At 52.5% G+C, this 12,768-nt stretch overlaps 7 protein-coding genes across 7 annotated transcripts; 3 read left to right on the top strand and 4 right to left on the bottom strand.

The window, feature by feature from the left end:
- Positions 1–369: 369 nt before the first annotated feature.
- On the top strand, positions 370–1,399 carry M431DRAFT_9138 (hypothetical protein; the record flags this gene model as incomplete). The annotated part of the gene is made up of 3 exons (XM_024924259.1): positions 370–496; positions 554–884; positions 943–1,399. The coding sequence occupies 3 exons, from the start codon at positions 370–372 to the stop codon at positions 1,397–1,399; spliced, it is 915 nt and encodes a 304-aa protein (XP_024770111.1).
- Positions 1,400–1,509: 110 nt separating this feature from the next.
- Positions 1,510–2,720, bottom strand: M431DRAFT_95472 (hypothetical protein; the record flags this gene model as incomplete). The annotated part of the gene is made up of 2 exons (XM_024924707.1): positions 1,510–2,473; positions 2,539–2,720. 2 exons carry the CDS (start codon positions 2,718–2,720, stop codon positions 1,510–1,512), a joined length of 1,146 nt encoding a protein of 381 aa, XP_024770112.1.
- Positions 2,721–3,377: 657 nt separating this feature from the next.
- M431DRAFT_95399 (hypothetical protein) lies at positions 3,378–4,045 on the top strand (the record flags this gene model as incomplete). The annotated part of the gene is made up of 2 exons (XM_024924697.1): positions 3,378–3,492; positions 3,561–4,045. 2 exons carry the CDS (start codon positions 3,378–3,380, stop codon positions 4,043–4,045), a joined length of 600 nt encoding a protein of 199 aa, XP_024770113.1.
- Positions 4,046–4,200: 155 nt separating this feature from the next.
- M431DRAFT_95029 (hypothetical protein) lies at positions 4,201–5,412 on the bottom strand (the record flags this gene model as incomplete). The annotated part of the gene is made up of 1 exon (XM_024924648.1): positions 4,201–5,412. The coding sequence occupies one exon, from the start codon at positions 5,410–5,412 to the stop codon at positions 4,201–4,203; it is 1,212 nt and encodes a 403-aa protein (XP_024770114.1).
- Positions 5,413–5,686: 274 nt separating this feature from the next.
- M431DRAFT_511997 (hypothetical protein) lies at positions 5,687–7,606 on the bottom strand. The gene is made up of 4 exons (XM_024919770.1): positions 7,230–7,606; positions 6,744–7,161; positions 6,186–6,615; positions 5,687–6,113 (listed from the first exon to the last, which is right to left on the bottom strand). The coding sequence occupies exons 1-4, from the start codon at positions 7,378–7,380 to the stop codon at positions 5,922–5,924; spliced, it is 1,191 nt and encodes a 396-aa protein (XP_024770115.1). The 5' UTR covers positions 7,381–7,606; the 3' UTR covers positions 5,687–5,921.
- A 610-nt stretch (positions 7,607–8,216) lies between these two features.
- Positions 8,217–10,280, top strand: M431DRAFT_95420 (hypothetical protein; the record flags this gene model as incomplete). The annotated part of the gene is made up of 3 exons (XM_024924700.1): positions 8,217–8,282; positions 8,392–8,600; positions 8,693–10,280. 3 exons carry the CDS (start codon positions 8,217–8,219, stop codon positions 10,278–10,280), a joined length of 1,863 nt encoding a protein of 620 aa, XP_024770116.1.
- A 962-nt stretch (positions 10,281–11,242) lies between these two features.
- Positions 11,243–12,085, bottom strand: M431DRAFT_95601 (hypothetical protein; the record flags this gene model as incomplete). Its single annotated transcript, XM_024924721.1, has 1 exon — positions 11,243–12,085. The coding sequence occupies one exon, from the start codon at positions 12,083–12,085 to the stop codon at positions 11,243–11,245; it is 843 nt and encodes a 280-aa protein (XP_024770117.1).
- Positions 12,086–12,768: the final 683 nt, after the last annotated feature.

Consider the following 12,768-nt stretch of genomic DNA (forward strand, 5'->3'; position numbering starts at 1 on the left):
TACACTCACCCCGCCAGTTAACAATGTCAAGCATCATTTCGTTCCTGGAGAAAGCCCTTGTTAACTTTGCGGGGGACCATCTCCACCAACCCCGAAACCAGTCTAGCTCCCTCGGCGCGTCTTCCCTACTGCTGAGCCTCGGCATCTAGGCCCATCTGCCCCGGATATAGAATCTGGAGAGAGCTCCAATCTGGGAGTAGCATCGCCAGCACAGCCGTGTAAGATTTTCAATAGACATTCATCTTATAACATTCTCCCTATTCTTCTCTCCCCCTTTTCTTCTTGAAAACAGACCAATATCAGCCACTGTCCATCTTTTGTACATCCTCACCTCTACCTCTTTCATAGCTCACACACAACCCGCCCATCATGTCCGACAAGTCAAAAGCCGAGAACCGCATTGAAGCTCTCACCTCCCAACTCCTCCCCCCTATCGCCAAAGTCGCCGCCGGCTCCAGCAAGCCCCGAGTCCAAGACAAAGTCGTCATCATCACCGGTATGTAAATGCCACAACTCCCTCCCTCCCAAAGAAGTGCTCATACTCATTCTGTAGGCGCAAACTCTCCCCTAGGCATCGGCAGGGCCACCGCTCATCAGTACGCCGAGAGCGGTGCCCGGGCCATTTACATTTGTGATTTCGATGGCTCAAACCTCGAAACTCACAAGAAGGAGATTAACCAGCTGCACCCCAATGTCGAGATTCACACGCGCCAGTTCGATGCCTCGGATGAGGCCAAGGTCAAGGCCGTTGTGGACGACGCAATGGAGCGGTACGGCCGCCTGGACGTCTTCTTCGCCAATGCCGGCATCACAGGCCCAAACGTCATCTTCACTGACATTGGAGTCGAGGATTTCATGAACGTATACAAAATCAACACTCTGAGGTCTGTCTTTTTCACATGGAGCGCGTCACCTTATCCGAATACTGACCAAAAGCTACAGCGTCTTCCTGGCCGCCAAATACGCCGCGCCAGCCATGACAAAAACATCCTCTCAAAAGCAAGTCCCAGGCGGAAGCATCATCGGCACCGCCTCCGTGGCCGGCCTCCGCTCAAACGCCGGCAGCACCGCCTACTCCGCCGCCAAAGCCGGCGTCGTCTCTCTCGCCCAGACAATGTCCTACCAGCTTGCGGGCTCTGGCGTCCGCGTCAACGCAATCTGCCCCGGCATCATCGAGACGGGCATGACGGCGCCTGTGTACGAGGCCGCGCGCGCCCGGGGCACCGAGAAGAAGATTGGCCAGCTGAACCCGACGAAGCGCGGTGGACGTGCGGACGAGGTTGCGCGCGTCGTCTTGTTCCTGGGCAGTGACGAGGCCAGCTATGTAAATGGACAGGCCTGGGCTGTAGATGGAGGGTTGAGTGCTGGACATCCGTTTGTCCCAGGCAGGCTGGGCTAGGGGAGGGGAATCTGCATCTGTACGTCGGGTACATGTAAATTATATCAACACGAATAAAGAGTCTGTATATAACCATTCTGATGTCAAACGCCTCTGTCTCCTCCCTCTATTCATTGGGTATCATTGCTTTCGCCAGCCTCCAAAGTTGCAGACAGTTCTGCGATCCGCATCAGGGTAGCATCTTTCCACGCCTTGTACTCTGCTCTACGGCCTTCACTCAAGTAGTTGTACTTTTCCTGGAACATGGTATCCGCTCTCTGTTGCTGAACTTGCAACGCGTCCTCCTCATCTAGACCATCGGCCACATCGTCATCCAGCTGCATGCCCATGTTGATAACGTCTGTAATGCCATTATACCAGTCGGCCTCCAGCCAGCCTTTCTCGCGGATTCTTGATGCTGCAGCGTCAAACTCGTCGTTGCTCACATCGCTCCAGCCTTCCCAGAGGGTATCTGGCTCTACACCTTTGAGCTCGACTTCTTGGCGAGCTCGAACTAGCTGGTCAATTATCTCAGCTCGAGTCGGCTCGTAGATTTCAGGTTGAATGGCTTGTTCCAGGTCAATATCCCTCGCGCGCATGGCAACAAAGAAGATGATGGCTGCACATAATGCAGTGGCGTTCTTCCATGACCATGCATCTTTTGTTTTTCGCCCCCCCGGAATGAAAATCAACTCCATGCCTGCCAGCATTGACGGTGCCAGTTTCTTGTGCCCAGATCCAGCACACAAATGCCGGATGACGGGCTGAACCCATAGATACATGTCTGATTCCTTGACACTCGTGTGCCCCTGCCTGCTTGATTTGGTTGGTGTTTTAGCATCTGGGCCCGTCTGTTTCCGGAACCGCGCAAGGCTACTCTCTTTGCTGGGCTCGGGCCTTGAAGGAAGCGGGCGAGTTTGCGAGGATGGCGATTCTCCTACATCTCGCTGCCTGGATCCAGCGTTGCGTGTTCTTCGTCCGCTAGCAGATGTGTTGGGAAGGATATTGTCTAGATGCGTATACAAGCGCTTATACACTCGCGGAGGTATCGGTGGCCGTGGTTCTATCGTCGGGAGGTCCAACGCAATCTTGAGCCTGCGGCAAGCGCCATTGATTAACAGCCATTCGGCCTACAAGTCTGTCTGAGTGGTATTTGTTACCTGGTGCAGGCAATGTGAGCACAGGCATAGAGACGGGCGATTTCCTCTTCTGCCTTGAGAGTGCTGGCTAGATGTCGGGATTGGGCGAGCAAAGAGCTGGCGGACTCGACTAGGCTGGCGGGGAGATCGGAGCCATATGTCGGCATCAACGAGACGAGGGCGAGCTCGACTTGCTTGCTCATTGTGATGGCGACTGCAATTGCGTTGATGCAGTTGGAACTAGAATTCACCACACTCTTTGCTGGCTTGCGAGTTGGATCGTGGATCAGGACGCGAGGCGGGGCAGATGGAAACGCGAGATCACGGGGTCCAAGCTGATAAAGAGTTTAGGGTCTGGAGACTAGTCGTCTTATCACAGCGAGTGCCTCGTAGATTTTCTGTGTGAAGTTGATTGGTCTTTGTGTTGTTCAGATCAATGTCATGTTAGAAGGTCATGAATACTACAGGCAGTAAGATTAGAATAAAGCCTGATAGCGAAGGGCACCCGGTTGTGACATCAACACTTCATCTGGCAGCCCAAATCTGGACCTAGAAGCTTAGCACCGGCAGCTTTAGCGGATGCTTTCCCTTGCATCGGCCGCCCTCAATGCCTTTTTGGCGCCCCCGCTGCTCGATGTCACCGTCCGTTAGCGATTCCACGGCGCTGACATGTGGCCTCCAGCTGGACTCAGTACAAGTGCCCAGAGCTTAATACTAGCGAGCGCCGGTGGCCACCTCTCATCTCGACGTCGCCTCATTGCCACGACGCCCATTGCATCGCATCCTGTCGCATTCTATCCGGTCTTGTCTTTTTCCTATCAATTCGCCTATTAGTTGCTTCTTCTCTTCCGCGCGACACAATGCGAGCGTTCCTCCTCTGTTCCGCCGTCGCGGGCCTGGCCATTGCCCATGGCCCCCACTCCCAGAAGCCAATTGTCGATGCAAATGCCAACTGGATGACAAAACACATGGCCGGTGAGCCTCAAACACATGCAGTCGTTCCTGCGCTATGATTGTGATTTCTAACAAGCTATCACCTGCAGAGGAGCACCACGTTGACGGCTGGGACGCGGCCTCCTTTTTCACCCTCCACGACTACGACAGCGACGGCTACTGGCAAGGCGAAGAGCTCCTCCGCACGTACGGCCTCATGGACGAGTCCAACAAGCACGTATCCTGGGAGCGCCGCGACGAGATCCTGCGCGGATTACTCGCTCTCCTCGATTTGAACCGTGACGGCGTCGTGAGCCGCGACGAGTGGACCGACTTTACGGCTCAAGGCAAGACGCTTCCGGACATGAACACCGGCCCGGGCCACCACGGCGACGACGAGTACGAGTATGAGATTCACCATTGGGAGAAGTACCATGATGAAAACTCCAAGTTGGAGGACTTGAACCACCCGGAGGACATTGAGCACTTCAAGAAGCATGAGCAGATGGAGGAGGAGGAGGAGAGGCAAGAAAAGCTAGACCAGATGTCCATTGTAGTGGAGAACATCCCCAAGAAGTTTCTGAGGGATCTCTGAAAAGGGGGGCAATATTTTGATTTGGAATTGGTGAGAGAGAAGGAGAGAGATATTTTGCGAAGATGTAAGAAAGCGACGGCGCAATTGGAAACTGACACGAGGGACGATGAACGCCATGATTCTTGAAAGTTTTTGATGTATGTACACATATTGCTTCATGTACCATTATTAGATATACTACCGCCTGTAATACACACGTCAAAGACGCAATGCCACACCCCCGGCGCAAACGTCTTGACCTGCTCGACATGCTCAACGCTCGGCACCCTCGACCCTCCTCTTCCTCCCGAAGCAGCAGCAGCCCACGTCGTAAAAGTCGCCTGAATCGCTGCTCGCCGGTTCTCAATGTCCGCCACGCCGACGTTGTCGTGTAAATGCAGCCATGCCTCGGGGGCCAGCCGCGTTATTTCCCAGGCACTCTCCCATACGGGTTCGCTGGTAGGTAAGAAGCCGCAGTTGACATGCGAAATGTTGCTTGCAAGCCCGGCGCTTTGAGCTTCCGCGATGCGTTTCGACGCTCTTTCGTTGCTCTCCAAGAAGACAATGATCTTCTCTCCGCCGGCAAGCAGCGTCTTCATCGGCAGTGCTAGATCCTCGCCTTGAATGACCTTGACGCTCCATTTATTCGCTTCGGCACCTCGTCGAAGGCCCTCAACACTCCAGGGATTAATCTCCCAACACAAAACCCTCATCCCCAGCGCCGCATACGAAAACACAAAGTATCCAATCCCAGCATACAAATCCACCGCCCATACGTCCTCTCGTCCAGCCGGAGGACGATTGAATCCCAACACCCTCGCCTTCTCCTTGACATTCCCCCGTGAAAACATGGTCCATCTAGGAGCCCACGTCTGCAATATCCCGTTCTGCTTCGTCCCAACCCAAAAAGCATCCTCAAAATCACTTCCTTTAGGCTGCTCACCTACTCTCGCCGGCCCAAAGTCTCCAAAGAGCATCCTGAGTCCACTCGGACTTCTGCGCACGTTCTCGGCATCCTCCCCGTCCTTGTGCAGCGGGATGCCCTCGTTCACTGCCAAATGCGTCACCTTGCCTTGTCCAGTCTTGGAAATTTCCTTTAGAATGGATTGCCATAGAGAATTGCAGGCTGCTTCATCGCAGGTTTGTAAGACAGAGGCCCATGTTTCGCTAGTGAAGCTTCCTGTTGGTAGTAGAGCGAGTGGCTCATAGATGGTGAAGCGCTTCGGCGCCGTGCTTAAGAGATTCTCATTCCGTGAATCCTGGGTTTCAGATTCAGTAGAAGGAAGTGTTGTTGCGATCCAACTCTGTATTGCGGCTGTAATGGGGTTGACTTGACGTGGCTTGGGTTTGCTGTGTCTATTTTTGTGGCCCAACTGCTGAGTCGCCATTGAGCCAGATTTTTATGAGCTCTTCAGATCGGCGACTGAATTGGTATTACGATTTATATCAAGATTGTTCTTGCTTCTGTCGTCTCTTGCGTTTATTCGGCTGGTCAATGCTGGTTGCTCTCGCGGAGAGAAGGGAGAGAAAAGTTATATGCGAGAGGGAAGTTGAGTTTTCCACCGCTTAAAGTCCACTTATATCATAATGCTATGAGAGCACCAGCACCACAAACTCACGAATGGTCAAATGCAATTTGTATCACCAATACAAAAGTAAGAGCGATAAAAGAAGGCGTCGTTTATCAATTTTTTCTTCTAAATGATAATTATCACCGCTATTCGTGTCCGCTACCCAGATTCCCCCAATCCTACCTATAATCCTAATGCATTGTCGATTTTTCAAAGTCATAGATATCTCAACCCGTAATGCTAGTTTACATGCAAAAACCCAACCCAGCCCGGCCAATCTAAAATGGCCCCTTCCCCATCATCTTCACCGTTCTTCACCATTCTAATCACAAGAAGTAGTCGCCCGGCGATCTACGGCTTGCAGGTACATGCCGCTGATCATCGGGAACCGCGGAAAATATGCTAAACTTGGGAGCCAGGTCGTTGTCCACTGTCATTATTGACGCGACGTTGCCACATCGGTAGCAGTAGTTGGGAGCCGACCAGACTGTTACGACTGAACTTTCGTCAAAATGATACTAAGTTGTCAAGAATTAGCAACCTCGTTGGGCACAACAAGGATATTTAGGTTTAAGAAAGAGTCAACTCACTTTGTAGCCCTCATTCACAAGTTGATGTGCTCGCGCAATCAATTTTAGGCCGTTTACGTGGTTAAACTCGGTGGCCACCTTGTCTCCAAATAGCCACCCGGCTCCTCGTGGGCTCACGGCCCATGTATCTATGTCGTCGGGATCTGACCATACAAGGTCGCAAAAGGCTCCCTCATGAGGAATTTCCTGGGCACGGGCAACGACCCGAATCTGATCAATAGTCCGAATCTCGGGACTCAAACCACCGTGGACGCAAAGCAACTCTCCGTCAACTATAGCAGCGAGAACAAGGAAGTCAAAGACGTGACAACACGCCTTCCATACGGATGCGTTGCCATATTTCTGCTGGCATTCTTCGTAGAAGCCGTAGACTTGTGTGATTTGACGAGATTCGTGGTTTCCTCGGACGAGAACAATGCGGTCTGGGTATCTAGATATATGGCGTCAGCACCATTTGCATCTCGCAGATAAAATTGTAAAACATGAGAAATGAAAAAGAGCCATCTCGCGAATAAGAAGAAGATAAAAAGAGCCCCAAATGCCACAGAAACAACATACTTTGCCTTCAAGCACATGAGCAATGTAAACGCCTCCAAGCTAAAGTATCCTCTATCGACGTAGTCTCCAAGAAAGACAAAGCGAGTCTCCGCGCTCTGCGAAGAGGTGACTGTATTCACCGCGGGCACCTCGACGGCTCCCTGCTGCTCTTCCTCTGCGTCCTCGTCACCTTCAGCATCGCCCGAATCGGCCCCGCCTCCGGGAGACTTTAGCTTCTTCCTCAGCTTCGGGTTTGTGATTTCGGTCGGGGGCTCGATGTCCTCCGAGGTGATGACTGCGGTTGCTGACTTGGGCGCCTGGACGTTTGTCTCTCCCGGCATGCCACCGGCGACGCGGAAGAGCTCGAGCAGGTCGTAGAACTGGCCGTGGATGTCGCCGCAGACGGTGACGGGCGTGCAGACGGGCTGGATATTGGACTCTGCGAGACTCGTGGCATTAGTGACTGCATGATCTCATGCTTCTTTCTCCATGCGTTCGTATTCATACCCTCCATCAAGATCTCCTTGACCTTTTCACACAGCTCCTTCATGGCCCTCTCGGGCAGATAGTGGCACTGCTTGGCCTCCTCCAGCCACTCGTCCAGCCCAGCATTGGGGCCCAGATTGGCGGGGCCAGGTCGAGGAACACTTGTCGTCATCTTGGCGACTGCAGTCTGGCAACGGCGCAACGGCTAGGTTGTGTCAGCCCGACACGATGCCAAAAGTCAAGGGATGGGTTTTGGCTGAATGATGGTTTATCAGCGGCCCAAGATGACGCTCGAGTTTGTGGTGGGGGTTTTGGCTGGCTGGCTTGCTGTTTCAGGGCGCCAGGGGCTTGCGCTTCAGTGAGCCCAGCGCCGGATCTTCCTCGGAGGGGCCTGTGCGCTCACTGGAACTAGCAGCAGGCTCAGTGGCGTGCGGCGCTTTTACAGTAGGAGGTAGCATTGATCTGGTTCAGGTCTCTCATTGGTACCGGCATCGTATCAAGCACGGCTGCAGGAGTGTGCATAACTTGTCTCATACAAGTCACGGTCTTGCAAAGATACACGCTTGGCCACTTGGATTTTCTCGTATTACCTCGTCTTTGTATTCAATAACATTGCTGGCTTTGATTAACCACCTTTGTACTGCGCTGTAGTGATAAAAATAACAGCACATTCCATCAATCATATCATCGAATCTCCTCCTCGCAACGGCGGCACGTGACGGCTCCATACCTCTCTCGCCACGAAAAGTCTCAACTAAAGCGGCGCTCACTAACTCCGATTTCTATGATACCGTCCTTGCAGGCCTTTGCTTTTGCCCTTGTCCAAGTCGATTTATTACGAAGCTATTAAATAGTGGACCCGTGTTTTCTCATTCTCATATGACGGAAGGCTGCGACTCATTCACGATATCTGTTGATCTTGATCTCGATCTCAACCCTCAGCCGCCGGCCAGACACAAACTCCGTTGATGCTTGACGTAGCGTCTCCAAATCCCTCCGACATGCGCAATGTCGACTCAACCACCGCAGGTCCTGTCTCGCAGGACGAACGCTCCGGCATCTGAGTCTACCAAGGTGAGATGACCCGGTTACCTTGTCCAGGATCGAACTGAGCTGATGCCTTGCTCAGAGTAAAGCCACTGCCGACGGCGCGTCTCGCCCCGGTAAGAAGGGTTCGGCTGAGAAGCATGCTGAGGCCCGGAGCACCAACGATGCAGACACGCCAAAGGCCCCGAAGACCAGGACTCCTCACGAAGGCGAAAAAGTCATCATCCGACGGCTGCCTCCTGGTATGACTGAGGCCGAATGTGTCTCTATTCTGGGTTCTGATTGGGCGGTGGGCAATGGCAAAGTCGACTGGTTTTCATATGCCCCTGGCAAGGTGTCTAACGAGTATGTCTATTGAGTTACCAGATACGAATCCCTCTTTCCCTCTTTTCCTTTGTTCTCTCTTTCTTTGACGCACTAACATCGGCAACATCAAGACTTTCAAAGCCATCTCGGCCTTCTAGAGCATACATCCATGTCATGCGGAAGGACTACATCATGCCGCTAAGCGAAGTTGTTCGAAGTGCAACCTGGGAGGATGCCAAGTGCACCTTCAACAGCGCTTCTCTCATCAGCCCCCCAGCCCTGGAAATGTCCATCTACAAAAAGGTGCCAGGGACAAAGAAGCGGGTAGACGCTCGTCAAGGAACTATTGACCAAGATCCGGAATTCATGGCGTTTCTTGAAGGTCTCGCAAACCCCGTTCCACCAAGGGAAGGCATCGAGAACGAAGACGTTGAGGAAGCACCAGAAGCCAAGGTTACCACCACGCCATTGATTGAGTATTTGAAGGAAAAGAAGGCAAACAAAGCCAAGGAAGCTGCCGCCGCCAAGAGCGCGAAGCATTCCAGACAAGAGACCACGACAGCCAAGGGCAAATCCACCTCTAAGGAGGATGAGGGCTCTAAGAAGAAGAGCAAGGATTCTAGGAGCTCCAAGGCTGAGAAGGCGGCTCCTAAGGAGCCCGTCAAGATCCTCACTAAGAAATCTGCTGCGGCTTCCTCTGACAAGTCTGCCGAGGCCGCCAAACCGGCCGCAAGCCAGACCAGCACGAGCGGCAATGCTAGTAGTACCACTGAAGCGCCAACCCCCAAGAGCCGCCGTGCCGGTGTCTCCATTGCCGCCCGTATGCTTCAAAGAGATCTCGGTCTTAGTCCAGGTAGTGCCTATCGACGAGCCCGACAAGATGCTGCAAAGGCCGAAGCCGGTTCCAAATCTTCGGCAACCGACAAAGAAAACAAAGAAACCTCTAGCGCAGCAAACGAGAACCAACCATCTCCCGCGCCATCTTCAACCGAAACGGCGACAAATGCCCAGACGCCCGCTAAGGACAACTCTTCCAAGGCACAACAGTCAACACGTAAGACCCGTGGCGGTAAGAACGCCGACAAGGCCAAGCCATCGGAAGCATCCGGAGGACAGAACCCAACCGCAACTGCACCTGTCATTCTCAAAAAGAAAAGTGGCGCCAGTGGCGACGCAGATGCATCAAAGCCAGCCGCTGAGACGGCCTCCAAGCCTGCTGCCGGCGCGGCAAACGGCCCCAAGAGTGCTTCTGCCAAATCTGCAGGCTCCCAAAAGAAATCTGCGGCGGCTGCATCCGCCAACGCCACTCGTGGCTTTGTCAAGCACGCCAACTCTTCTCAGGGCATCACGGAGCCCGTGTTGAAACAAGCCCTCGAGGTGTTTGGCACCATTACGTTCATCGAGGTGGACAAGCGCAAGGGCTTTGCGTATGTCGATTTCGCAGACCACTCCAGCCTTGCCAAGGCCATCTCAGCCAGCCCCATTTCTGTCGCGCAAGGCACCGTCCAAGTCTTGGAGCGCAAGGATAAGAAACCTGCCGCTCCTTCGTCGGGAAGTGGCAATGCCGCCGCTGCCGCCGCTCCGTCCACATCCAACACGGCTAGCAACGGCGCTGCCCCTGAAAAGAGCTCGAGCAGCGGACGCGGAAGACGTGGAAGAGGCGGCAAGGGGGCCGCTGCTACTAACGGCACTCCCATTGCCGCGACGAGCGGTGGCTGAGCTATTTGCTCTCTTTTGTCAAACCTCACGACGCCTTTTCATTATCATTCTGATTTATTAAAAAGAAGTAGTCACAGCGGACCCAACCAGCTCGGCAGAATGCATCACAGATCGCGGCGTTCTCGCTTTGGGCTCCGCTGGATAAACTTTTTTCTTCTTCGCGGAAAGGGAAATGGTTAGCGTCCAAGCGAAATACACAAAAGAAAGCGGTTCCATCTCTACGCCTTGCGCTAGACGATGTCATACACCTAGTATTATTGTCAGAAACCAAGGATCCGTTACTTGGGGGCCATCAGCAGACCCGACGACCAGAACAGAATGCAGAGACCAATCATCATTTCATTGTCTGTCGTGCATAGCTGGATCCTTGACATTGCACAAAGAAATCCTCGATGCAAGGCGATATACGTATCTGTACCATGGGGGAGAAGGGATGGTGCGTAAGGAGATGGACTGGGATCGTATGCAAGGGATTGGTCGTTAGCCAGCTCCGAGCCTATACCGTAGTTGAATGCCGCTTCTAACGGCGAATAAAACAGACCAGACAGTTTTAGGATAATGAATGTTCATTCTACCATGCTCGGGTCCAATGTTCACATATTGATCATAAGCATTCACGTCCAATCATCAATCTTCAAAGCCACCAGGAATCCCATATCATAAAAAAAAAACTATTTTCACCCGCAAGGGATCGTCCACGTATATCTATAACTAAGAACAAAAAGGCATCCAGGCGAAAAGCAAATCGTGAACATGACCATGACAACATCCACAAGCCTAATCGTAAACATCCACAAAAAAAGAACATAAAAAGAGAAATAGGAAAAGCCAAGCAAGGGAAACAAGGGGAATAGATAAACAGAGAAGGAAAAGAAGAAAAAAGAAGAAAGGGAAAATAAAAGGAAATGATCAGAAGACAAAACCCTCCGTCTTCCATCTATCTCATAACATGGCCAATACCGTTACAACATAATCGTAGAAACCCAGCGTACATCTATCCAAAGCAAAACAAAATAAAAGACAACCGCTAACAGAAAGCCCGCCGCAACAGCCTCGCCCTCCGAAGCGATTCGCCGTATCCTAGCCTTCAAGTCGCCCACCCAAAGCTTCTGTCCGGCCTCACGCCGCGCTGCTCTCAGCCCGGGAAGGCCATCGAGACTGCTGCAGTTTTTCTCAACTTGGTAGCTCAGCGTCTTATTGTGCTGAACCTGATTCGCAGCATAGTTGTCCAAGTTGGGGCGTTGTTCAAAGACGGAAAGCTCGGTGAGCTTCTCGTCATCCCCAAATCCTTCACGAAGGATGTCTTCAACAGCCTTTGCGACACCAGGATTGCCGGAGTCGTCTTGGCTCTCAGGGCTGTAAAGTGCCTTCTTCACCCGCGGGACACCAAAGCCACAGCTAGTCTGGGTTTGCCAAATATCACAAAGAATGACGGCACGAGCACCATCAAAGGCATCTCGTTTCCCCTTGGCGACCCTGCGAACGAGGGCAGGGAACGCCGGCTGATCCCACTCGACAACGGTGGCGCGACAAAACAGTCGCATGATACGCGGTGAAGGGCCAAAACTCATAAACATGAGACAAAGACGTCCGTTCTCGTACGCATGAGAAATTGTTTCGCACCCAGATCCTGTGCGGTCGATGTATGCGCATTGATTTGGGCCAAGGACGGCAAAGTGCGCATCTAGGCCTTTGGGAGAGACATTGACGTGGCGGCCATGGGTAGAAGCTGAGCCGGTGAAGAAGACGGGTTGTAGCTCTGCCCAACGAGCAAGGTCGTCTGAGAGAGAAGGGAAAAGCTTCATGTCGAGAAAAAAAAACAGTGTTTATATACTTTTGAGCCAGGTGTAGTGGAAAATACAACACCACGACTTACAAACGAGCTTGACAATGGGTCAAGAAAGTAATAGAGGAGGAGGAAGGCAGTAAGCCAAGGGTGAGACGGTCAGAAAATAGAGATGACGGCCAAAGGTTGAAGATGACAGTCAGAGAAAATTGTGAAGAAAAGAACGGGACAACGGGTAGAAAAACAAAAGAAGCAGGAAAACCCGGGTCATCTCGTCGGTGGTATTTTCAATTTACTGTTGACAGCGATGCGTCATTCCAAGGGCTGCAGTCAACAAAAAATGGCTACAAGCAGCGTAGTGCGACGAAATAGCCGGGTGGGTAATAAAACAAAGCGGAGGCATTGGTCCAGATCCATCGTCCAGGGCCGAGAGCGGCAGAGCGCCGGATTGAGATCCGCAGAAAATCCCGGGGCGGTATCGGAGAAGTGGAACCAGGGCCGTAAGAAAGTCGAGTTCAGGCCATTGAGTTTGGCCGAAACCCGATGCCAAAGGCCAATGGAATATGATGATAGAGGAAACAGCCCAATTGGGCATCAAGACGAAGATGTAGATGAAGATGAGCACATCAAACCACTCAAGCAAGAGGCAACTAGCCCCACGGTGCAGCCCACAGGCATGCATACTACCCAACTGAGCAACCA

This window comes from Trichoderma harzianum, assembly GCF_003025095.1.
Source record: "Trichoderma harzianum CBS 226.95 unplaced genomic scaffold M431scaffold_14, whole genome shotgun sequence".
NCBI lineage: Eukaryota > Fungi > Ascomycota > Sordariomycetes > Hypocreales > Hypocreaceae > Trichoderma > Trichoderma harzianum.